At 51.7% G+C, this 21,897-nt stretch overlaps 9 protein-coding genes across 9 annotated transcripts; 3 read left to right on the plus strand and 6 right to left on the minus strand.

Annotated features, from left to right (window-relative positions):
• On the minus strand, nucleotides 1-1,401 carry BDV14DRAFT_202871 (Zn(II)2Cys6 transcription factor domain-containing protein; the record flags this gene model as incomplete). The annotated part of the gene is made up of 1 exon (XM_073774147.1): nucleotides 1-1,401. One exon carries the CDS (start codon nucleotides 1,399-1,401, stop codon nucleotides 1-3), a length of 1,401 nt encoding a protein of 466 aa, XP_073625335.1.
• Nucleotides 1,402-1,578: 177 nt separating this feature from the next.
• Nucleotides 1,579-2,731, minus strand: BDV14DRAFT_191620 (SDR family oxidoreductase; the record flags this gene model as incomplete). Its single annotated transcript, XM_073771514.1, has 3 exons — nucleotides 1,579-1,855; nucleotides 1,912-2,326; nucleotides 2,428-2,731. 3 exons carry the CDS (start codon nucleotides 2,729-2,731, stop codon nucleotides 1,579-1,581), a joined length of 996 nt encoding a protein of 331 aa, XP_073625336.1.
• A 470-nt stretch (nucleotides 2,732-3,201) lies between these two features.
• On the minus strand, nucleotides 3,202-5,477 carry BDV14DRAFT_178494 (camp independent regulatory protein). Its single transcript, XM_073769595.1, has 2 exons — nucleotides 5,399-5,477; nucleotides 3,202-5,328 (listed from the first exon to the last, which is right to left on the minus strand). Exon 2 carries the CDS (start codon nucleotides 5,142-5,144, stop codon nucleotides 3,762-3,764), a length of 1,383 nt encoding a protein of 460 aa, XP_073625337.1. The 5' UTR covers nucleotides 5,145-5,328; nucleotides 5,399-5,477; the 3' UTR covers nucleotides 3,202-3,761.
• Nucleotides 5,478-8,476: 2,999 nt separating this feature from the next.
• BDV14DRAFT_191622 (asparagine--tRNA ligase SLM5) lies at nucleotides 8,477-10,182 on the minus strand (the record flags this gene model as incomplete). Its single annotated transcript, XM_073771515.1, has 3 exons — nucleotides 8,477-9,676; nucleotides 9,736-9,856; nucleotides 9,914-10,182. The coding sequence occupies 3 exons, from the start codon at nucleotides 10,180-10,182 to the stop codon at nucleotides 8,477-8,479; spliced, it is 1,590 nt and encodes a 529-aa protein (XP_073625338.1).
• Nucleotides 10,183-10,527: 345 nt separating this feature from the next.
• Nucleotides 10,528-13,258, minus strand: BDV14DRAFT_202874 (major facilitator superfamily domain-containing protein; the record flags this gene model as incomplete). The annotated part of the gene is made up of 10 exons (XM_073774148.1): nucleotides 10,528-10,858; nucleotides 10,926-11,385; nucleotides 11,435-11,502; nucleotides 11,551-11,652; nucleotides 11,712-11,785; nucleotides 11,838-11,913; nucleotides 11,958-12,046; nucleotides 12,098-12,199; nucleotides 12,262-12,520; nucleotides 13,248-13,258. 10 exons carry the CDS (start codon nucleotides 13,256-13,258, stop codon nucleotides 10,528-10,530), a joined length of 1,572 nt encoding a protein of 523 aa, XP_073625339.1.
• Nucleotides 13,259-13,290: 32 nt separating this feature from the next.
• BDV14DRAFT_191624 (uncharacterized protein) lies at nucleotides 13,291-14,670 on the plus strand (the record flags this gene model as incomplete). The annotated part of the gene is made up of 3 exons (XM_073771516.1): nucleotides 13,291-13,573; nucleotides 13,632-14,448; nucleotides 14,508-14,670. 3 exons carry the CDS (start codon nucleotides 13,291-13,293, stop codon nucleotides 14,668-14,670), a joined length of 1,263 nt encoding a protein of 420 aa, XP_073625340.1.
• Nucleotides 14,671-14,896: 226 nt separating this feature from the next.
• BDV14DRAFT_178503 (cleavage polyadenylation factor subunit CFT2) lies at nucleotides 14,897-18,490 on the minus strand. Its single transcript, XM_073769596.1, has 2 exons — nucleotides 18,163-18,490; nucleotides 14,897-18,088 (listed from the first exon to the last, which is right to left on the minus strand). The coding sequence occupies exons 1-2, from the start codon at nucleotides 18,309-18,311 to the stop codon at nucleotides 15,208-15,210; spliced, it is 3,030 nt and encodes a 1,009-aa protein (XP_073625341.1). The 5' UTR covers nucleotides 18,312-18,490; the 3' UTR covers nucleotides 14,897-15,207.
• A 529-nt stretch (nucleotides 18,491-19,019) lies between these two features.
• On the plus strand, nucleotides 19,020-19,639 carry BDV14DRAFT_178504 (uncharacterized protein). The gene has a single exon (XM_073769597.1). The coding sequence runs from the start codon at nucleotides 19,092-19,094 to the stop codon at nucleotides 19,326-19,328; it is 237 nt and encodes a 78-aa protein (XP_073625342.1). The 5' UTR covers nucleotides 19,020-19,091; the 3' UTR covers nucleotides 19,329-19,639.
• A 935-nt stretch (nucleotides 19,640-20,574) lies between these two features.
• On the plus strand, nucleotides 20,575-21,815 carry BDV14DRAFT_178507 (uncharacterized protein). Its single transcript, XM_073769598.1, has one exon. It carries the CDS (start codon nucleotides 20,581-20,583, stop codon nucleotides 21,604-21,606), a length of 1,026 nt encoding a protein of 341 aa, XP_073625343.1. The 5' UTR covers nucleotides 20,575-20,580; the 3' UTR covers nucleotides 21,607-21,815.
• The last annotated feature ends 82 nt before the right edge of the window (nucleotides 21,816-21,897 follow it).

Raw genomic sequence — 21,897 nt, forward strand, 5'->3', positions numbered from 1 at the left:
TTAGATGAGTGGGACAAGCTTTCTTTCCCTCCCGTCTGCATCTGTGAGCTCCCATTGAACTGCTTCAAAGACGTCCCCCTCAAAACTCTCTTCGCTCTTCCTCCTCCAAACCTCATCTATAAAGCCAAGAAGCCGCTTCACGCACGCCGGTCTATGTTGCAGCCACGTTGAGCTCTCCCACATTTCATCCGTGGCAATAGGAATTTCAAGCAGGGCGAGGAGTAAAGGAAAGGATGTATTCTGAAGCTTTGCGTAGGGACCTGCAAGGGCAAAGAAGTGGGATCTTGTAGTGAGGATTTCAGTTGCGAGGGTTTGCGCTGTTCGGTCGTTTGGCTCTGGGCTCCGGTCCTGATCATGGTGCAGGCGGAGCCGATGGATGAGCAGGAGGGTTGCAGAGCGGTACATGGATGCTTGTGTTCTGATTGAAAGGATCTCAATCGACGTGTATCTAGATAGATCTGCGCTGGACATCGGATTCCAGTTCTGGACTCGCTGCTCCATTGTTGATAGGCTTCGGAAATGCCTTTCAATATCCCACTGGGGCCGTGAGCCGCTCGGCCTGGTTTCATCTGCGATCGCAAGCTCACGACTAACAGCACATAACTCATACAGAACCGGCATGAGCTCCGTACAAACACCAACAACACGATCGACAACCCTATCTTTCGTTATCACTTCCAAGACCCCCGGCTCAATAACCGGTATCTCCCTGTAAAACAAGCACCAAAGGGTGTTCCAAAACACCGGCACAGCGAGAAGAGGCTGGAGCACACCACCCTCAAGCTCCCAAAGCTCCCTATACCACGGCCTAGCCATCTCAAGCGCATAACGCAGGATCGACATCGTGGATGTACAGTCGACGAGCGTATCAAAGGCTGCGAGTGCCTGGCCTAACATCAGGACTGTAAGGGCGTCGTGGACATTTGTGATCCTTGCGCTGCGGAGCTTTTGCACGGATCTGGCGCCGCTATACACGTCGACTTGGTTCAAGGGGAGGGTCCCGAATCGAGCCCATGAGAGAGAGGTGCCGCAGGCTGTTATGATATCGTCTAGCAGATGAGAGGAGTGCCGGTGGCAGTAGAGAAGCGCGCGGTGGAAGGCAGGCGCGAATGTTGAGCCAAGCAGGTAGATGTCGTGGTAGAGGTAAAAGCTGTCAACATCATCTCTGAGGTCGAGATTCGAGGTTCCTTTTGGGAAGGTGATCATATCCCATACACCCACAGATGTCTGTGCTGTTCCTGGAAGACTCTGACCGGGTTTTGGAGGGCGTCCTCCCCGGGGTTGACGCCGTGTGTTGGTGCAGGTGAGAGACGCCTTTTCACATCGAAGGCATGTTGAGGTTGCTGGTGTCAGGCATCGTTTCTTGAGAGCGTAGCACTGGTCGCAGGCTCTCCGCTGCATATTGATACTCTCGTCATTATGGCAGAATCACTTGATGGAAAGGAATAGGAGTTGACTACCTAGAGTATTGTTGGAGAAGGAATGAAGTCAGATATCAGCGTGGAAGGCGCAGCCCCCACCGGCGGAGGGTTTTATCAGTTTCGGGCCTAGCTCCCCTACAACACCTCTAGATACTAACTACGAGGCACCATTCAGCATCTGATCTCTCAGCCTCACAAACCCCCTTGACCCCCAATCCCTAACAACCTCCTGAACCCACCCAGGCATCCCTCTCAGCCATGCAACAGCCCATTGACTCTCCGGAACAATAACCTGCCCCGAATCCCCTCTCACAATTTGCCTCACCACTGCGTCTGAGACTTCCCCAGCAGTGATAAACGGCCGCCTGAAGCGTGATTTATTCTCTTGCAGAACTGATGTCATTGGTGTTGCGACGTAGAGCGGGTGTATTATACTTGTTCATCCAGTTAGTACTGCAATGGTGACTGCAAGGGAAATGAAACGGCATACCTAGTTCTTACTCTACATCTCTCTCCATCATCATCCCCATCTCTATAAATATGTCGTATTTCCTGACTCACCCCCTCATGAACACCCAACAGCGCAGCCTTACTAGCAGAGTAAGCTACTAACCCAGCACAGCCAGAAAAACTCGCCATGCTCGCCATCGTCACGATATGGCCGTGGTTCATCTCTACCATGTCCGGTAAAAACTCACGGATCGTCCAGAAGTGAGAGTGTGTATTCACCTGCAACGTCCTTCTTATCTCTTCTTCACTCAAGCAGAGGACTGAATTCGCATATGCTATCCCAGCATTATTGATTAGGATCGTTGGATGTCCGTGTTGAGCGCGGAGGGTGGTTGCTGCTGATGCGATTGTGGCAGGGGAGGTTATGTCAACTTTGTAGAAATGGACGTTTGATGCTGGCCCATCTCATCTCGTCAGTCGTCAGTTTCGACTATTCTCGTTCATTATTGGGGTATGATACCTATGGTATGGTATAGGTCATCAGTGGTAGACTCACGCAACGTCCCCTCCGGCTCCCTAACATCCCATATGACAACAGCCTTTACCCCCAAGCGAGCAAGATCACGCACAATCTGTCTTCCTATCCCGCTACTACCGCCTGTAACGAGGGCGATCTCGTTTGAGGGATTCCACGGCGCAGATTTGACCCAGTTGTTCTGGGCTTCTCTGGAAAGGGAAGTATTTATGTATCTCAGGACTATGAAAGTGCCTATGGCGGCGATAGATTTGAGCGGGAGGATAGTAAGTAGGCAGGCAATTTGTTGTTGGAGGGAGGTTATGCATGGGATGAGATCCGTCATGGCTCTGTATCGTTGTAGTTGGTCTTGGTTAGAGACGGTAGTTAGGTATGCTGGGTAGGTCAATATCAAGTCAGGACTGATAAAACGAAACGAAACGACGGGCACAGAGACGCTTCTTATATATCTACTTTGTCGAGAACCTCAAGCCATACTCCTCCTCCTCTCCTCCTCTATGACGTAGATCCCAAATGACCTGTCCCTGCGGAACGGTGGAAGCGGAGGGTTTTTACCCCTTTAGGAAACATGAAGCAATTTAGGTACCTAGGTCCCGACCCGTGCCAGCCCGTCCGCATTCTTAGCCTACCCCTCGGCCCAGTTCCCGGTTCATAGTTTATAGTTAAGGAAAGGGGACTCGGGATACAGCGCCGTGAAAGGGGAATAAGATTCTAGGTCTATGTTCCCGTCCAGCCGTTTCCCTGAGTTCACCATATACTTCAGGAACGGGATGACCACGAGTATTAAACTTAGCAGGGGATAGATTGACTTCGGTACCTGGGGTTTACTAGAGTCTAGGGGAATTTTGATGTAGAGTTTCAAATGTTTTTGATCCTTTTTATTCCATAGCCATCTGGCGATTTGTCAAACTGATCTAACTGCCTAACTAGCTGCCCAGTAGCTAGCCGATTTGAGAATCGTAGAATATGACCGAGAACGGAAAACGTGGATGACTTCAAAATAAGAAGAGCAAATCCCTAGCAAGGCGGCTGCAGCCACCTGCGAATGAAAAACAAACGCCAGGATGCAAAGCTGAGATTGAAGGAAACCCAGCAATGATAACAATAGCAAACAGTAACAATGACAAAAACATCAACAGAAACAGAGATAGCGAGACCCAACCCAATCATGCAGCATGCTCCTCTCTATAAACGCCAAATAACAAACCCATATTCCGAAGTAGATATAATGTAGAAAGAAGAGGCGAGGAGACAAGAACAATTTGAGGAATGAGAATGGAAGGGTGGAAAGGTCATGTCGTTCGTGAGTGGGACGACTTATAAATATGGGGAAAAAAATGAACAAGCAATAGCAGCTAGGCCTGGAAATTCCGGTCAAGCTGTCGCAGCGCACGCATATCTTCCCCGCCAAACCCAATCTTGTCGCTGGGGATATCGCGCGGACCATCGGCTGGTCGACCGTTTGGAGTGCCGGGGCCCGAGCCGGGTGCTGCGAGAGGCGGTGCAGGTGCAGAGGTCGCGGCTGAGATTGACGGGAGGGAGCCAGCGGGCGTGCTGTTCATCAGGACGCTGATGCTTGGAACGGCGGTACCGCTTGTGTCTGGCGATCTTGATGGGGCACTTGGGGGTGGAATATTCAGCGCCGCAGGTGGAGGGGGAGGAGGCGGCTGGGTGATAACTCGCGGGCTTCGGGTGGCGGGGAGAGGAATGGCGATTCCATTCGCGTGAGGGCTTGAATGGGGATGGTGTGCGATACGTGGTGAGGCCCGGCGCGGATCCGGGCCGTACTCTGGTGGGGTAGACTCGGCTACCACGCGCGGAGATCGAGTGGGTATTAGAAGGGGTCCTTGTTGAACCAGATGCGGTGGTGGTGCGTGTTCTAGTGGATGAATCGCGCGTTCGTATCGCTCATAACCTGGCGGAAGTTGTTGGGGCGGCGGTGGTAGCGCCGCATATTGTGGCGGATGGTGCGGTGAGATGTATGCGGGATAGTGGTGGACGGAGACGGTAGGAGGAGTGCCCAGCGGCGTAGGCGGCCATGCATAGCCCGGAGGATACGCTTGTGGATGCGCTCCGCCAGGTCGAGCATACGCCGCCATGGCAGGATGCGGCGCAGGCGGCGGCACAGCATACGGCGGCGCACCTGTCATCGGACCGCGAGTAACCACAGGGAGATTCTGCTGATCATTCACCGTCGACTCCGGATAGAGACCCTTTTGCGGGCGCACCTGGCGCAGTTGAGGATCGTTGGACGGTTGCAGTAAATTGGCAGCGTTCGGATGCGACCGCGAGTAGTAACTGATAAGGTGCAGGTGCTGGCCGGTCGACGTGGTGATACTGAACGACTGCTTCATTAAGCCGTCCGGTTTGTACCGATACCCATCCGGACCGTCGTCAGGCCCCTCTCCCGGATCGTCGTCGCTGCCTCGCGCAGAATCAGGCGTCTTTCCACCTCTCGACGGCTGAGTGGGAACGCTGGTGCCTCCCCGCTTCCCCTCCATCTCGCGATAAGTAAGAAAACTTCCAGAGACTCGACTGGCGCTCCATGATTTCCCATCCGTCCAGCGTCGCATACCAGCTTCCCGCTCATCCCAAACAAAAACCGAGCCCGACTGGATCAATTGTCGCTCTTTTTCAGAAAGCCGCCGCTGGACGCGGGGCAGCATTCCTATGCGACATGCCTCGAAGAGAATAATAGCGTCCGCAGGGGTGCGGACGTGACCGTGATACGTCTCCATCCAACTTCGGTGGTAGGACCCCGAAATGGCGGAAGGCTTCAGGGCCACCGGGGGAGAGGTGTATTCAAAAATGGTGAAGGTTTAAGAAGCTACAGGAAAACGTCGACACAAAACCCCGCGACGTGTTGGAACATGGAAGATTACCCAAAGAGGCAAGTCGGGGAAGCCCGAAGGGTGAAGAAAGCTGGATCGGTTAGACTCGAAGGGGAAAAGGGTCAAAGGGGTCGGTGAGACATGATGCAGAAGGGACTTACTGTTAAAAGGGGGGGATGGAAAGAGGACCAGGGGTGAAAGGCGAGAGAAGAGTAAGAGAAAGACAGTGGAAAGAGGAGAGAGAGAAAGAGAGAGGGAGAGAGATTGGAAAGATGACAAGAGACAAAAGAAAGACAGACAGTTCGACAAGCTAAGAAAAGTAAGAATTCAGGTAAGAATTAGAGCGGGTGGGGACTGACCCACTGCGAACAAAGTTAGTTAGTTGGTCCTCGAGCACGCAGTAGTTAGTTATACTCGGTCACAAACAGCGCGGCGCCCGCGAAAAGACTGGTGACTCATGGTTTGAGAGTTTGAACCAGAAAGAGAGGAAGGAGAGAGAGGAAAGACAGGAAGGAGAAAGACAGGAAGGACTGGAGGGATTGGCAGAGGACAGCGGCGATAGAGCGTGACTTGTGAAGCTTAAGCTTAAACAACACGAGCAACCTTAACTCGCTTACGTGGAATTACAGCCCTTCAATACGCCCCACCTCCTACTCAAAGACTGTGGTCGAGCTGTGGCGACTCTCCGCCGTATTCAGCCACCTGACTGTCTGCGTTTGTAAAAGCAGGCAAAATAAACGAGCCAACCCAGGCACCAGCATACAGTACGCTGAATTCAAAGCTTGTCAGGATCAGTCATATGCCACTTGGCTTCTAGGCTGTTTCTTGGTCTGGTCTGGCTTGGGTTTCAACTTCTGGCTGGGAAACTCACGTAATTTAGTCGCACAAGCCAATAAATAAGAGTGGCGATGAGCCTTACGACTGACTCGGTAGCATCGTGCGACAAGACGCCAGGATAAGCGTATCGCCAACAGAGTCGGCCCAATTTAGTTGGCTCCTTGGCTGCGCAGCTAAGGGTCGCTAAAATAAGCTAAACAAGCCATACGATTCATGATTGCCTCAGCTGGCTTGGAGCTGTAAGCCCGTATCCGTGTAAGAAGAGTGTAAGACACCAAGACTGCGAGTGGATAGCCGCCTGTAAAAGACAGATCGCCTGATTACTCTGTATCGAGAGTCCCTTTTCTTGTCCCTGCCAGCCTGATCTGACAGCCTATCTGCCAGCATCTGAGCGATCAGGGGTGCTGTGGAACGTTTCACAGGCTTATCTCCACTAGCATAATTGGTTTAAGAAACAGAATGAACAGAACATGTTACGTCCAAGCGTAAGTGGTAAGGAGTCGGTAAAATAACACCTCATAACAGCGGCCATTATTATCCAGATATGCTTAACACCACTAAGGTTGGCAACTTGGCATTCCCCCGCGTGGGCTCCACCGTCCTCTTTCTTCTGCACTCTTAGTTCTCTTGGTGTCTTAGCCTTGCCAACCTCCTTTCCGTCGCATCCTTGGTTTCTTTTTTTCTGTCGAATTCTCCCCTCCACGGATCCGGCGGAACTGGCCTGGCTCCAGCAGGGTAAGACACCGTACACACCCTTGAACTCCATCCCATTCCCGCCCCTCTGCAAATAATAAGGTAACCTGTTCCTGCTTCCCCACCCAGCCCACTCATTTATCTCGCATAAATCCTCCGTCCACGGGTCCAAGCCTTCCAAGCCTTTTAGCGACCTGTCGATGGGGAACTGCGCCCAGCCGAGCCCTGGGCGCTGAAACGCCTTCTCGTATCGGTCCACCTTCAGCCCATAAGAGGTGGGATCATAATAGGTTGTGGTCTTGTGGATGATGAATGATGGATCAGGATTGAGGAAGACAAGAAAAGGACAAGGCTCAATGTGGCGAGGCAAATGTCTGAACGCCTGTCAAGAGTCAATCAGCATGCACCTCAGTTCTAGTGAGTCTGACCAGTCTCACTACTATCGAGAAAGCTATCGCTATCGCTGTCGCTGTCGCATTCTGCCGCAGCCGCTTGCTTCCGCTGCAGCTGTCAACCTTGTCAACCAAATCTTCTTTCATAATCATGGCTTATGCATAGTCGAGTCGGGGTTATTCTTGTCCACTCGTTTTGGCCCCTCGTTTGAACCTTGAATGAGATACGCGCCAGGTCTGGGCTCTTCCTGGACTTCTGCCTTTCTGGGATTCTGGGCTTCTGGGCTCCTGGGTTTCGCCTGGGCTTTGTATTGTATTGATGGATTATGATTCATGGACATGGTCCATGGGTGGCTGGACAATTCCTTGGGCTTCTGGATTCGCACCATAGCCACGTGCCCTACCAATCCCGTATTCCGCTGTCGCTGTCACTGATTGTCAGCCTGTCACGCTCGCACCGACGCACCCTCAAGTCTTGACTCCCTTATGCTCGTCGCTATTGATAATAAAGTTCACTCCACACGGTCGGACTCGGATTCAGATTCCACCAGATCTGGTCAAAATACCCCTGCGGCCTGCCCACTTTCACTTGTCCACTACTGCCCACATTTAGGTAAATTCTCGCTCCGCGGCGATTCCGAGCCGAAGCCCGAAGCAAAGCGACCCAAAGTCCAACTTTCAAAGCCTCAAGCGAGTATGTATAACGTAAGTTCGTGCCGGACTGCCGGTGCGTGCCTGGTTCATAAAAAAGTGTTATGTATTGCGTGCCACCGATTCGCCATAACAACTGGAGTCCGGGCTTGTATTTTCCGGAGGTTTAACTCATTAAGGTTGAGACGACTCCGCCGGCACAGACTGTAAGGGCGGATTGAGCCGACGTGGATCCGTGTACGTATAACAATTCGATCCAGCCGCGATGTAACATCAAACGAGCATTGGTGTGTTGATCTCCGAGGATCGTGGACTTTGCTGAAGATGTTTGAAACGGATCGCCGTTTGCATGTGCGTGCCGTGCGTGCTCCTCGGAGAAGAATGAAGATTGGCTTTGGCTGACTCGTGTTGTGTGGGATGAGACGAGTGTTGGAGTGTGCCTTGAGCTTGTTGGAGACTGAGTTGTGGGACTGGGGCCTGAGGCTGCAAGGGTTCGTTGTCGGGTCGGGTAAGGCTCGCTCTTTTTTCGTGCATTTGTTCCTGGGTCACGGGACTTGAAACGTGACTTTTTAGTCTCTATGTTCTTCAGTAGTAGTCTTGAGTATAAGATGCTTATACACTATAATCTACATCCTTTGTACATATTTGGGAGTCCGGAGGTGTCTATCAACAGTCTGCTTTCCCGAAATACCGCGGGAAAGCAACCGTATCCCGAATACTGCCCACTCCAGTCAAATAACCCAGGAACCGATCGAACCCAATACCGAACCCTCCATGCGGCGCCGAGCCCCACCGTCGCAGGTCGGCATACCATTGCAAATGGCTCAAGTCTTCGCCGGGACGAAGGTGCGGGTATGTCGCTTCGCCGGTGGCTTCGGCGGTTTTAATGAGTCCGTGCTCGCGCATGTTCTGGATGAGTTCTGGTAGGCGGTGTTCCCTCAGCGAGCCGCCAGCGACTTCGCTGACTTCGGGGAGGAGAAGGTCGAAGCAGGCGACTGTTTCTTGTCCCGCCTCACCACTGGTAGTGTTCTCGGAAGGAGACATGTAGAATGGCTTGACGGCCTTCGGGTAATCTGTTACAAAAACAGGCTGGCCGTTGTTGAGGACGTCGACAATGTATCGCTCATGTTCGAGATGAAGGCCACCCTCCAAAGTGGGTTCGAACTCAAAATGTGCCCCTCCTTGAAAAAATGCCTTCTGGAGGGCTGCGATGGCATCTGTGTATGTTATCCGGAGCCACTTCGGCCCCTCCATCAGATCAAGCCAGCGCTGACGGAGGTTCTCTGGTGCCTCGAGCGCCGAAAAGTCCTTCTCGAGCTTTAGAGAGAGGATCTCCTGTGCCGCTTGTGTCTCATAGAGCCGCCACGTAAGATCGCGAAGCAGGTTCTCGACTATATCTGTAAGGGCACCCAGGTCGGAAAGAAAGTTCACCTCCGCCTCTAGCATGTAGAATTCACTCAGATGCCGCGGTGTATCGCTCTTTTCGGCCCGGAACATAGGCGACAAGGTCCAGACGTTTCCCAGCTCGGCGGCGTACGCCTCAAGATGTAATTGCGAGGATACGCTCAGGTATTTCGGTGCTCGGAAGAAGTGGTCATGTTCATCTTTTGGAAGTCCCGTTGTCAACGTCTCTCGCGGAACGACAGCAAACGTCTCTCCCGCGCCCTCGCAATCTGACGATGTTATCACCGGCGGGTGGACCTGTACGAATCCGCCGTTCGGAGCATCATGAAATACATTCCCAAGCTGGTGTAGGCATTCGGAGCGGAAGCGGGCGAGGGTGGCACTGAGGTTGGTTCGGAAGCGGAGGTGAGGTACTGAACGAAGGAACTCGGGGCTGTGGTATTTTTTCTGGATAGGGTATGTCTGTAGACCGCCAATATCAGTCGGTTGTTGATGCGTTTGGGGACGAAAGCGTAACTAACTTCGGGCTCTGCCTTGCCCACGACATTCACTCCGGTCACTTGTAGCTCGTGGCTCTGCTCCTTGCCCGGTGGACAAGTCTTCCAATTACCGGAAACCTCAATCGCTGTTCCCGTCGATAATCTGCAATGCGAAGCTCAGTCAGAAATTCTCGGGAGCTTTCGCAAACACGCGACGTACTCGGTAGCCTGCTCGGGCTTCAAGACCGCTTGGATCTGTTGGAGTGCGGATCCGTCGGAGATCTCAGCAAACGCAATGCGCTTCTGTTTGCGAATGGAGCGAATGAACCCATTTATCTTGATTTCCTGGTCTTCGAGGGCACACGGCTGTTGCTTGCTTTCGCGGAGGAGCTGGGCGCATCGGATGAGTGTTGGGCTTGGCGACGCGGCAGGGGCTCTATGATTCAGTCTGGCGAGAGACGTGGCGAAGGTGCGACGCCATGTCTGCATTTCTTCTTGCGAACAAAAGCGCTGTTATGGGGCAGCGATTCAAGGTTGATGTAATTGCTGTTGATCGAGTCACGAAAGAATTCGGGATGATTCAGCTTGATAAGACCGTCCTTATCGATAACACCCTCTATCCCCATCACCACTACCTTTATCTTCCTTCCGTTGGCCTCCATTTTGACATTTCCACATAACGGGCCTTCATTGAAGAAATAGAACTTCCTGATCATCTATAAGGTCTATGCAGTTCTCATACTCAAGACCGTCCCGTAACCGAGAGCTTGATCTACTGCCGCCAATACTGCACGTCGCAAGAAAGCTCCCAATATATATTTTCGACCTCCCTCATCAACCACGCGCCCTTTCTAGATCATGGTCCAAAACATCATCCAAAACAGCCTCATTCGCCTTCTTAGCTTTCAGCCTAGCAAGCTTATGCTTACGGGTATCACTTTCCGTCTGCCTAGTCACCCACCACGTGCACAAGTTCGTCAAGCCGCAGGCCGCAACGAGGCCCATTGACAGACCAAAAGGTAGCTGGTACCGAGGCTCATACTCATCCTTAAACATCTGCGGGCCCACCGCGTCACCAACTTGGCCGTAACTGTTGACAAAGCCGATAGCGAAAGCGGATCCAGTGGCTCCATTGACAGTCTGCGAGCGCCAAGACCACATCATGCTATGACGACGCATCAGCAAGCTATTTTCGGATTATGGAAATTGGTAAGTCAATGGGTAAGACTTACGGGAACCAAGTGACCGAAGCCGCATTACCGATCATCATGGCGATATACACCCCAATGTCATTCGGGTAAGCAACCAGCACAGAATAACAAGCGATGACGACGACTGTGCAAGTTATAGGGAAGACGGGGAGAGGCACAGTCCCCCTGGCTGAGGTGTACCCGCCAATAATGATAAATATGATGGTCAGCGCTGACATGGGAATATTGAGAATCTGGGCTGTTGCGATGTCGCTGAAGCCCATGTTGGCGATGATGGTGGGCTGAAAGAACTTGACGCCGCTGCTCCCGCTTGTCATGCATGCCCAGCTGAGCGTGAATAGCCAGAGTCGACGGTCGAGGAATGTCTTGACTACTTCCTTGAGGACGAAGTTCTTTTCGGCGGCCCGGGGGGAGTTATGGGGCAATCGGGCTTGAAGGAAGGCCTTTTCTTTCGAAGAGAGCCATTTTGTTGTAGCGGGGACTACATAATTGATTAGTCTTGACATGTCGCAGCGAGATGGGGCACTTACAGTCAGGTAAGCAGAAGAAGACGACTACAGCTAACACAATGGTGATGACACCCTCGACGATGAACAACCTGAATTCAGTCAGCGATTGCTAAAGTGGCTCGATGATTGAAGCATACCATTGCCACCCGGATATGTTGCCAGCCCCAGAGACGCCGTGGAAACCATATGCAAGAACACCACCAATGATTCCAGCAACGTTGCCAACACTGTCTTTTGGACTGTCAACGTCAATTAATGAGAGGACGTAGAGTGTATGTACTTACAAATCCAGACTAACCTGACAGCAATCTCATCAGGCCGGTACCAGTATGTCATCTGGAGAATGATCGCAGGAAACATTCCGGCCTCCGTCTGGTACTAGGTCAGTCATTGAACCCAGATGTATGTGCGAACGTTGACTCACCAATCCAAGCATGAAGCGCACAGCATACAGACCACCCAAATTCTTGACGGCAGCAGTGCAAGCGGTGACAAGTCCCCTGGGAGGTCAGTGACTGGTACCCTCAAAAAGCGAGTGACTTACCAGCTGATCATAATTCTAGATTGCCAAATATGCGGTCTGACCTTCTTCAAAAGCAAGTTTGATGGAATTTCAGCCAAGATATACGGCACCTGATACAGCCAGTCAGTCCAGAACTGCAGTCGCCTTACCACTCAACTCACAGTAAAAAGAACAGTGATCATGCTGAATTGGTCCGAGGTGATCCCCAGCTGCGTCAAGATATTGCGATCTGTGCCCTTGTTCATTATTTTGGCATTGGTCGCCTGAGGCCGGCTTGTTATTGGCTGCTCAAATCCTGAACCCTCAGTACCCAAGATTTACTCACATTATTCTCGTCAATCTTCTTCATCAGATAAAGCATGCAAAGAAGAGGCACCAGGCGCCAGTCCACCCGACGGATCAACTTCAGCTCCTCGTCCGCGGTCAACGCAGTGAGGGCAGCCTCACGACTGAATTCGTCGACAACCTCATCGTCAACATGCTTGCCTGTGCGCTTTGCCGTTGCGAATGCCGTCGGAGTAGGCTCATGCTCAGGTTCAGAAGAGGCCACTACTGATATGTCCTGCGCTTTGGACGAAGACATCCTGGACAAAGTTTAAGAGTTCCACGGGATTCGAGAAAAGATGTGCCACGGACTAACTCATATTCTGGATTGATCCTGCGGTCTATATACCTACAAAGTTCTGCGAACCGACTTTCAGAATCCCCGATCTCCCAAGGTCGGAGCATCAACGACATGCAAAGAGCATACCATCCCCGCGAAAAGCACGAATATTCCTCCTATTGATCTATATCTCTAGCGAATGCTTGGGGGTGGAGATAGTATACATGAATTGGAGGTGCCAAGGTGGTGAGTGTACATACATCGGACTCCTTCCGGGGTATGGCAGTAGCCTTTTTACTTTACTAATCTGCCGTATAATATAAAGTACTGTATTATCGTTCCTAGTGTATAGTCTAAGTAGCCTGCTTATCTTCGATTTTCGTTGCCGGTTGGAGGTGGGGAACCTGGGCACATAGAACAGTGTGCTATGCCTATCTTTATGGCATCATTCTTCACCAAAAGCACGTCGTACATAACCCCTGTACCTCCCACTCTGACTCCGAGAAATAGATTAGCAGACGGAACACAGCCCGCGGCTTGCGCAAGCAAACTTTGGAGTTCTCCAAGTGTGCTGTATGCTGTAGGCTGTGTCTATGGCGCGATGTCCCTGTTGAACCTTATATGGACAGCCTAACAGAACGAGGTTAAACAAAGTCCCGCTTGATTTAGTAGACATCGTCAGGTCACACAACTGCCCTTCTACATACCTCTCACCCATCTTGCCTATGCCAACACCACGTTGTCCATACCATGTCAACAACCGAAACAGTAACCTGGGTCACTCCCTCAGCCGAAAAACCTCCGCAACAACCAGACATCGACTACGCCCCCAACTACGAGAAATGGCAAGCCCGCGCTGCGCGACGTCTCGCCGAGGGCAGACTCGAGACAAAAGTCCCCGAGGGGTTCCCCGAGCAGCTAGAGGGCGATCTCGTCTGGGAGGGCGAGACACTAGCTGAGAGTTATGAGTGGACGTATGTTTTGAATGCAGAGCAGCTAGATGAGATTGAGAGGGCGCTGGGGTATTTCAAGTGTATGCTCTCCCAAATGTCTCTCATGCCGCTCGGATCTAGACTGACAAGCCGAGAAAGCCCTCGACGTCCCCCACGGCTTCGCCTCCATAACCCAAGATACATTCCCCCTCCCAACACTGCACTCTGAACTCCGGCGTCTCTCAACAGAACTCCACAGCGGATACGGCTTCTTCGTCCTCCGCGGTCTAAAGACAGACAAACATACCCGCGAAGAAAATATCATCATCTACACCGGGATCTCAGCGCACGTAGCATCCCAGCGAGGCCGACAAGACCATAAATTCAACGGTGAACCAGCAGACGTGGTCCTCACGCACGTCAAAGATCTCAGCCGCTCCCCGAACAGCGGGATAATTGGTAGTCCAGCATACACAACAGACAAGCAAGTCTTCCATACAGACTCAGGCGATATCGTTGCGCTTTTCGCACTCGAGACGGCTGTTAGCGGAGGCACGAGTAAGCTTGCTAGTACATGGCGCGTGTATAATGAGATTGCGCGCACAAGGCCGGAACTTATCCATACGCTTTCGCAAAGCTGGGATATGGAGATCTTCGAGAAAGCGAAAGATGGGAAACAGTGGATGGAGAGGCCGCTCATTCATCTTCTCCCCGAGAATCTCAAGACATCCCCGCCAACACCGCAGCGCGTTTCCCTCCAGTATGGCCGGCGCTACTTTGTAGGCTTTGGCGCCCTCCCGCGAAGCCCTGATATCCCGCCTATTTCCGAAGCGCAGGCTGAAGCGCTCGATACGCTACACTTCACGGGCGAGAAGTTCTGCGTAAACACCGAGTTCCAAAAGGGCGATATTCAATTCGTGAATAATCTGGCGATTTTCCATGCGAGGGATGGATTTGTGGATTCTGAGGAGAAGCAGTATGTATTCTGTATGCGTAACCCTCCTAACCGAACATCTACTAACACGTTGACTGCAGACGGCATCTCCTCCGCCTCTGGCTCCGCGACCCGGAGAATGCATGGCATACGCCGAATGTCCTTGCGCCCCGCTGGGCACAGATCTACGAGGGCGTGAAGCCCGAGAACGAGGTATTCCCTCTAGAGCCGTTTATCCGCAGCGCAGGGAATAAAGGGCGATGATGCTGGAGTTGCATTAGGTAGATGCATTACTAGGTAGACGTGTTTTGGTTTCGCACATAAGGTGTATTTATTGTAGATACTGCATATAAGAATGAGAGCATCGACAAATCTAAATGCGTACAAAGTTTCATTTGGTACCTAAGTAGGAAGGAATGGTGCGCCATCGCACCTGCCATTCGAAGCGTGACGTTCCACTAATTAGGAAGGGATCATGATGACATTTAAGGGGCGAGCTACTGGTCCATCGCACCTTCCTACCTCATCTTGTTTGCTACATTATCAGGAAGGGGCGATGGTGCTTCTGCGATTGCGGAAGGTGCAACCCACTCCCGTCCGTCGTACTTGCCCAAACCGAATTCATGCGCTGAAACTTAGAAAGGAGCGGAATTGAGAGAATGTGTCATCAATACTACATTCAGTATCATAGTGCGAAGAGGTATAGTATATAGAGTACATGAGGCTTAAATAAAGCAAATCCACCATCAGATAGTAGAATATCCCTTAGTAAATAACCACGACCATAACCATCCTATTCCGTTAATTCCCCGCAACAACAGCAAGTCCCTCATATATCTTCCTCTTTACAGCCAGGAAGCTCCCGCCCTGCGTAACCGCAGCATTTGCGCGCGGCGCAGCAGGGTACGCAGCGGCTTCAATCTCGATCTTGCCCGTGCCAGATTTCCGGACCGCTACCATGCCGTCGATAAGCAGTGTTCCCTCGCCGCGGAATTCGGCGGTGTGGCCGGCGCCTTGCATTATCTTGCGGAGGTCTGCGAGACGTAGGTCGCCGACGTGCAGGGGGCGGGTCATAGATCGGGTGCCAGAGGCCATGTTTGCAGGGAGGGTATCGAGGATGGGGTGGGTGTCGGGTTTTTCGAAGGGTTGGGGTTGTTGGGTTGTTTGTGATTGGGGTGTTGCTTGTTCGGAGGGGGGTGTTTCTTCGACGAGTTTTTGCTTTTTGTTGGGTGAGTCTGTGGTGGAATCTTGATCGGCAGCTCCTTGGATCTCGGGGGTCTTGAGTTGACCGGTTAATGTGACTACGCCGAGGGCTCGGACGTGCTGCCATTTCAGACGTCGCACGAGGTTCGTGCTTAGTTTGACTGTCCATGCACTGGTGTCGACGCTGGCGTCGATGACTTCCCCATTTGCTGGTGTGAAGATGACGGCGGCTGTGGCTGCAGAAGCATCGACACCAGTCTTTGCGACGAGGAGCTTCTCGCATTCTGTTGCCAATGCCATCGTTTCCTCCTTCATTCCGCCAACGAGGATTAATTTCCGTGGTTGAATGAGCGGGATCAACATCTCTAGACTTCGCTTATCGTGGATACCGGTAAAGTCCACAAATGCGAGGCGCGCGTTGATGGTGAGAGTAGCCTTTTCATAGATTGCCTTTGCAGGGCCTTCGAAGGCTTTCTCGTCTGGTTCCTCTGGAGCTGCCGCATCCGCATCATCACCGTCTTCGTTGACAGTGACATTGTCGAGCATGTCTGCGTCCTTCCTGTCTGCACTCTCAGAGCCTTGTTTCCGGTTCGCCGTTCCAGCGGCAGATTGAGTTTCGTCCCAGCGGCGTTTCTGGCCTAGCTTGAGCTGAGATTCTGTTCGACGCTGCTGCATATCAATTTCCTCCCGCTCTTCTGCACGCAAGTATTCTTCGGGTCTGATGATCTCTCCATATTCGTCGCCCTTCTTTTTCGGGGCGACGTAAGGGAACATTCGCTCACGACCCTTCTTGCCTCGAACGTCATAGTCGTAGACATTTTTCCGACGGAGAAGAACGTTGATACCGAGGTCTTCATCGCTGAGACCTAGTTTGTTGCGGTTTGCATGGGCTAGCGAAGTAGAGAAATTGAGAACTCTTCCTTGCTGCTCAGTATCCGAGTCCTCGGACGAAGAGCTGGAGCGGTCGTCCAAAGCGTCAGCACCAGTATCAAGGTTTTCTTGACCCCTTGTTTGAGTCGTATCGTCAAATTGCCGCTTTGTGGCTAGGTATTGTTGATAGAGGAGTTGCTCGCCGGATTCAAGCGGAGTACGTTGTACCTCTGTCCATGATAATTCTCTTCCACCACTGTGAACTTGTTCGAGCATCTCGCCATCCGATCCCTTTTCCAGGGCAACTCCATCCTGCCTTTCTTCGTACCATTGCCAGATCATGCTACCGAGAGTCGTACGGTGAGATTCATTCTGTTTGTCGGAGAATTTGCGGTGATGAAGTGGATCTGTGAGCAGAAGAAGGTTGTTTTCACCACCTGCCAGTAGTCTCAAAGACTCCTTGGCAAAGCCCCAGTCGAGTGAGGAATCCGAGGCAAGGATGACCTTCGGCGTGGGGTCGCTCAGGAGTTTCTCGAGTTTCTTCTTTCGTTCGACCGTTCGCAGATGCTTGAAGGTAAACGGTCCCAGGCCCTTAGCATCGCCTTTACCCTGCCGCGGGTCGTTCGAACGCTGTCCATCGGTATGTGAGCCTTGCCCAGCTGTATCTGCGGCCTCGGCTGCTTCGAATTCCCGAACAATGCTCTCGTCCATCCATTCAAGCATACTCCGAGCGAGTCTCATAGTCGTGTTAACTTTCCTACCGGCTAAGTAAAGCCCGCCTCTTTTAAGTACATCATCTTGTGTGTCCCTAGCAGCATCGCGCCATGCATGCTCCAGCGCATATGCTAGCTCGAGTACCCGCGCGCTTGTATCTGTTGGGATGAGCACTGTGCCGCCCTTGACAAGGGTACTCCGAATCATATCCAGAAGCAGTTCATCGCGTTTATTCCGGCCGCCCTGAAGAGCAAACTTGTCGCCTCCACGTGTACTACAGATCAGCGCTGTAGGTTTCCGCAATTGTTCAATAACCTCTGTCCCGCTCGCACCGGATCCTCCGAACCAAGCAGCACCTGCGACGACGCTTTCGCGAGCTTGATTCCAATCGACAGCGTAGACAATAGACTCCATTCCATGTTGAATATGCCATATCGTTCCACCCACCGTATGCCCGGCATTGTAGGCTGTGAGCGTGAGACCGTTGAGCGGTGGAGAGAAGGGAGAAGGACTAGGTTGGTGGGGTTGCGAGTATTTCAACGGCTGGATCAAGGAGAAATATCTAGCGATTTCTTCGGTAGTCGGAGGTTGTAAGAGAATTCGTCCGGCGTTCACTGGCTCCGTCGTTCCATTGGCTTCTGTTACAGATGCGGCGGATGCAGCGGAGGTCGAGGCGCCCGGTTCGGTGATCGAAGCTTTAGGTAGGAAAGTCGCAGCGAGCGGCGCCGACTCGTACAGGTCTTGCAGGAGCGTGCGACCAAGTGCGATCACAGGCCCTGTCGCATAGACGGGAATCTGGGTGAAGAGAGGGAAAGTCTTGCAGCAATGAACGTAGGCGCCGATGTGGGAGGGTGTCGCGTGAGTCAGAAGGATCAGAGAAAGAGTAGGAACATGTCTATACGAGAGAGAAAAGAGTTAGTATCTCGACCAGTCAAGCATTCGCGTCAGATGCGGAGAGGTAATCCTTACTTCTCCAATTCCACCAGGTCAAGCGGATCGAAAGTGTCATCCCAACCGACGTCCACGAGGATCTTGATCCCGTCGTCTAATTCGAGTATCGACTGCGATGCTTTAGAAGCCGACGACTGGGCACCAAGCAATGGGGTGAAGGTAAACATATTTGCATAAGCTGTCGACGCAGGGAAGCTTCACGGCGCGGTCGACAGGTGGCTGCTTGTTTAAGGCATCGGTTCGGGGTCGGGCGGGCAGACAATGATCACAATAAGCCAGGGTCCGTATTTCAGCGCATGTTCTCCGGACCAGAAACACAGAGCGACAATGAATGGCAGGCAAGCAGGCGTAGTGTTGAGGTCGAGAGCATTCTTACACCAGGAAAGCCGAGTGCAACAAAGCAGTTTGTCGTGTTTGCACTCCCTTGAGGAACTTTAGTGTCCCGGTCACGGGCCCCCTTGCTGCAAGATACCTGCATGTCTACAAGGGAGTCACCTCCATAAATTCAGCCTACTGGGAATTGCGCCTAAAGCACTAAGCCGTTGATGGGTCCAGTACTTTTTTTTATTGAATTCTGTCTCGCTTCTACGGCAGAACTCCGCAATCCCTTGACATCGCGAGGAGACTAACAGACTACGAAAGAAAGCACTGATGGCAGTACGGAGTAGTAACGCAATTGCTGGCATTTCTTATGTTATTCTCTTCTTTATTAAGGTATATTTTAGTACTAAGGACCGCCGTTACATCGAGCAAGTGGGTTAGGGTTCGCCCCAATAAACCGAAGACCTCCCGGTCCGTTATCAGACGCATCCCTACCTATAGATGCATATTGCATAGCATTTGTGCTAGTCAAGTGCTATGCTATTCTGTATCCACCGATGCAAGTACTTTCGCCTCGAGGTGGCCGCTCACAAACAGGGTAAAAGAACAAGCACTGTACATATGGCATGATGCACCCTCTCTTAGCGCTTGGTGTGCTCGCCAATGATAAGGGGCGAGAGGGATGGAAATCGACAGACGCATCGATGTTTCGTAGATTAACGGCCATTAAGAGAACCCTTGACGGATCATGGTGTAGACGATCCCGTCAATATATTACCTTGCTTTGTCTCTTGGTGTTGATCCTTCGAGGGGGTCAGCGCTATGTCCATGGTGCGACACAGGCCGAAGGGTTCGTCGCTTAGGTAGCAATATCCTTCTAGGGTAGCAGATAGGCAAGTCGCGACGAACTCATTGTCTGTGCTGCGCGTTCAGGAGGCGTTTATTGCAATGTTTGTCCGGCATTCATTTGTTGTGAATAGGGAGGGCAGCAAAAATAAGGAGTTGAAGGATTCATGGACACGAGGGGGGTGTTGTGTGGTGAATGAAAGATAAATGATGGCCATTGATTGAATAATCTCCTCGAGCCCTGGCCTCCCGTTCATGCAGACGAGACCTGTGAATTTTGTCCCGAATAACACGTTATTGGCTCGTAGACTGCTGTTTGAACGTTTTCAACGTTAGCTTGGACTTGTTTGGTCTTTGCTTCACTAGGAGCGGGCTTTAGCGCCCTGTTTATATGAAGTGTGATAGTGTGATAGATCGAGGCGAGTCCATATGGTGAAGGCCATGAGGCAATCCACCAGTAACTACATAAATTAACACCATCTTCATGATGGCAAATGGGGGCCTAGGTGAAGCAGCTGTAAGTATAAAACACATCCTGGAGTTCCCAAAAATGAGGCGTTCTCATCATCATCGACCTATTGAACTTCAGCTTTCTCGTCTTCTTCATCTCCATCACACCTTTGTTTTCTCCTACGTCTCATCTGTCCAATTCTCATCCTTTGACCATGAAGTTCCTGAAAGAAGCACTCGTCGTCGGAGGGGTAGTTGCCCAAGCTGTTGCTTTGCCTACTCAGCCATCGACTAGCGAGACGCAATCTGCGCTGAGAAAACTCGGGGTTGATCTAGCGAAAGTTCCTGAAGTTAGCGGCGATGGCTGCGAGGATGCGGTAAGTCTCTGAGACTCTGCTTTTGTGAACTCCAACACTAACACTTTTCTTACAGTGCTATGTCCTGAACCAAATATTCGGTTCAAAAAAAGTCATCACAAGCAACTCAACTGCCTACCAAGATAGCGCAAAGTCTTTCTGGTCCATGCAGCAGGGCGAGGTGAAGCCTTCGTGCATCTTCGTACCATCCACCGACAAGGAGGTTGCAGCCGCAGTCATCCTCTCTCAGCTCTCCGAATGTCCGTTTGCTGCCAAGAGCGGCGGTCACGCTGCCTTTGCCGGAGCATCAAATATTCAGGACGGTATCGCGATTCTTCTTCGCGACCTAAAGGAAATATCCCTCAACGACGACAAGTCCATTGCGTCCATCGGACCCGGAAACAACTGGGGACAGGTGTACAAAGCTCTGGAGTCCCAAGGAGTCACCGTCGTAGGTGGTCGCATGTCAGGCATTGGTGTTGGAGGCTTGATAACCGGCGGTGGCATCTCTTATTATTCCAACGAGTACGGCTGGGCCTTGGACAACGTGGAGAGCTTCGAGGTCGTCAGTGCCAAGAATGGCGAAATACTCAAAGCAAGTGAGAAGGAGAATCCAGATCTCTACTGGGCTCTGCGTGGAGGAGGAAACAACTTTGGACTCGTTACCAGATTCAATCTCCACACCATCCCAAGCTCTTTGCTCTGGGGCGGTACCCACGTCTACAGCGAGGATAAATTCACAGATGTCATTGGCGCCTTCGCCGACGTTGCCGAACATGCCGGGGAAGACGGACACGCTCAACAATACGTTCTGTTTGCGACATTGCAAGGCGCCAATATTGCTTCCGCCGAGTTGACCTACACAAAGGATGAGAGCAATCCAGCCATCTTCAAGAACTATCTTTCAATCCCTTCGGTGTCCAACACAACCAGCATAAGGTCTCTATCCAAGTATTGTGATGACCTCAACGCGCAAGATCCGTACGGTATGCGTGATATTTTCTGGAATCGGTCATTCAAGATGGACGAGGACTTTGCCAACTGGATAGTCAAGCGCTGGTTTGAACTGAACTCTCGCGTCTCGAGTATCCCCAACGCCATGGTAGGGCTAACTTTCCAGGTCATCACCGAGCCTATACTCCAGAAGATGTCCAACGCTGGCGGTAATGCCTTGGGATTGGACGCCTCAGGTGGTTCAGTTCTTCTATTGCACGTCCTCGGTATGTGGGAGAAGGCTTCTGATGATGAGACCATCCACCAGTTCCTTGACGAGTTCTTCGACACTGTTGCTCAAGAGGCGGAGTCCAGGGATTTCGAGAATAAGTTCATTTACATGAACTATGCCAGCCAGTTCCAGGATGTGATCTCAAGCTATGGGGAGGGCAACAAAGCCCGGCTGCAGGAAATTGCGTCCAAGTATGACCCTGAGGGTGTATATCAGAGTCTTCAGCCTGGCCACTTCAAGCTCGACGGCGCACCCAGTTCGTAGCGGACCGGCCGATATTCTCTCTGTGCATTGTTTTGATAGATCATTTGGGACTTTGGGTATGGCGAACGGCGTAGCAAATAATGTGTCCAGGTTAGATCCAATTTGATGATTTCTTTTCCGCCATTCATTATTCATATCGCAAATAGGCTCCACAGATGCATGCGACATGTTCATAAATCCCATAAAATTGTAGAGAGTATAAAGCCACGGCCGAACGAGCTGAGGCAGTGGAGATCACGGGAGTTGTGGATTTACTGGAACTCAACTCCGTGGCTGAGTCAGCCGGATTTA

This window comes from Aspergillus stella-maris (genome assembly GCF_047715825.1).
Source record: "Aspergillus stella-maris strain CBS 113639 unplaced genomic scaffold BDV14scaffold_52, whole genome shotgun sequence".
Classification (NCBI taxonomy): domain Eukaryota; kingdom Fungi; phylum Ascomycota; class Eurotiomycetes; order Eurotiales; family Aspergillaceae; genus Aspergillus; species Aspergillus stella-maris.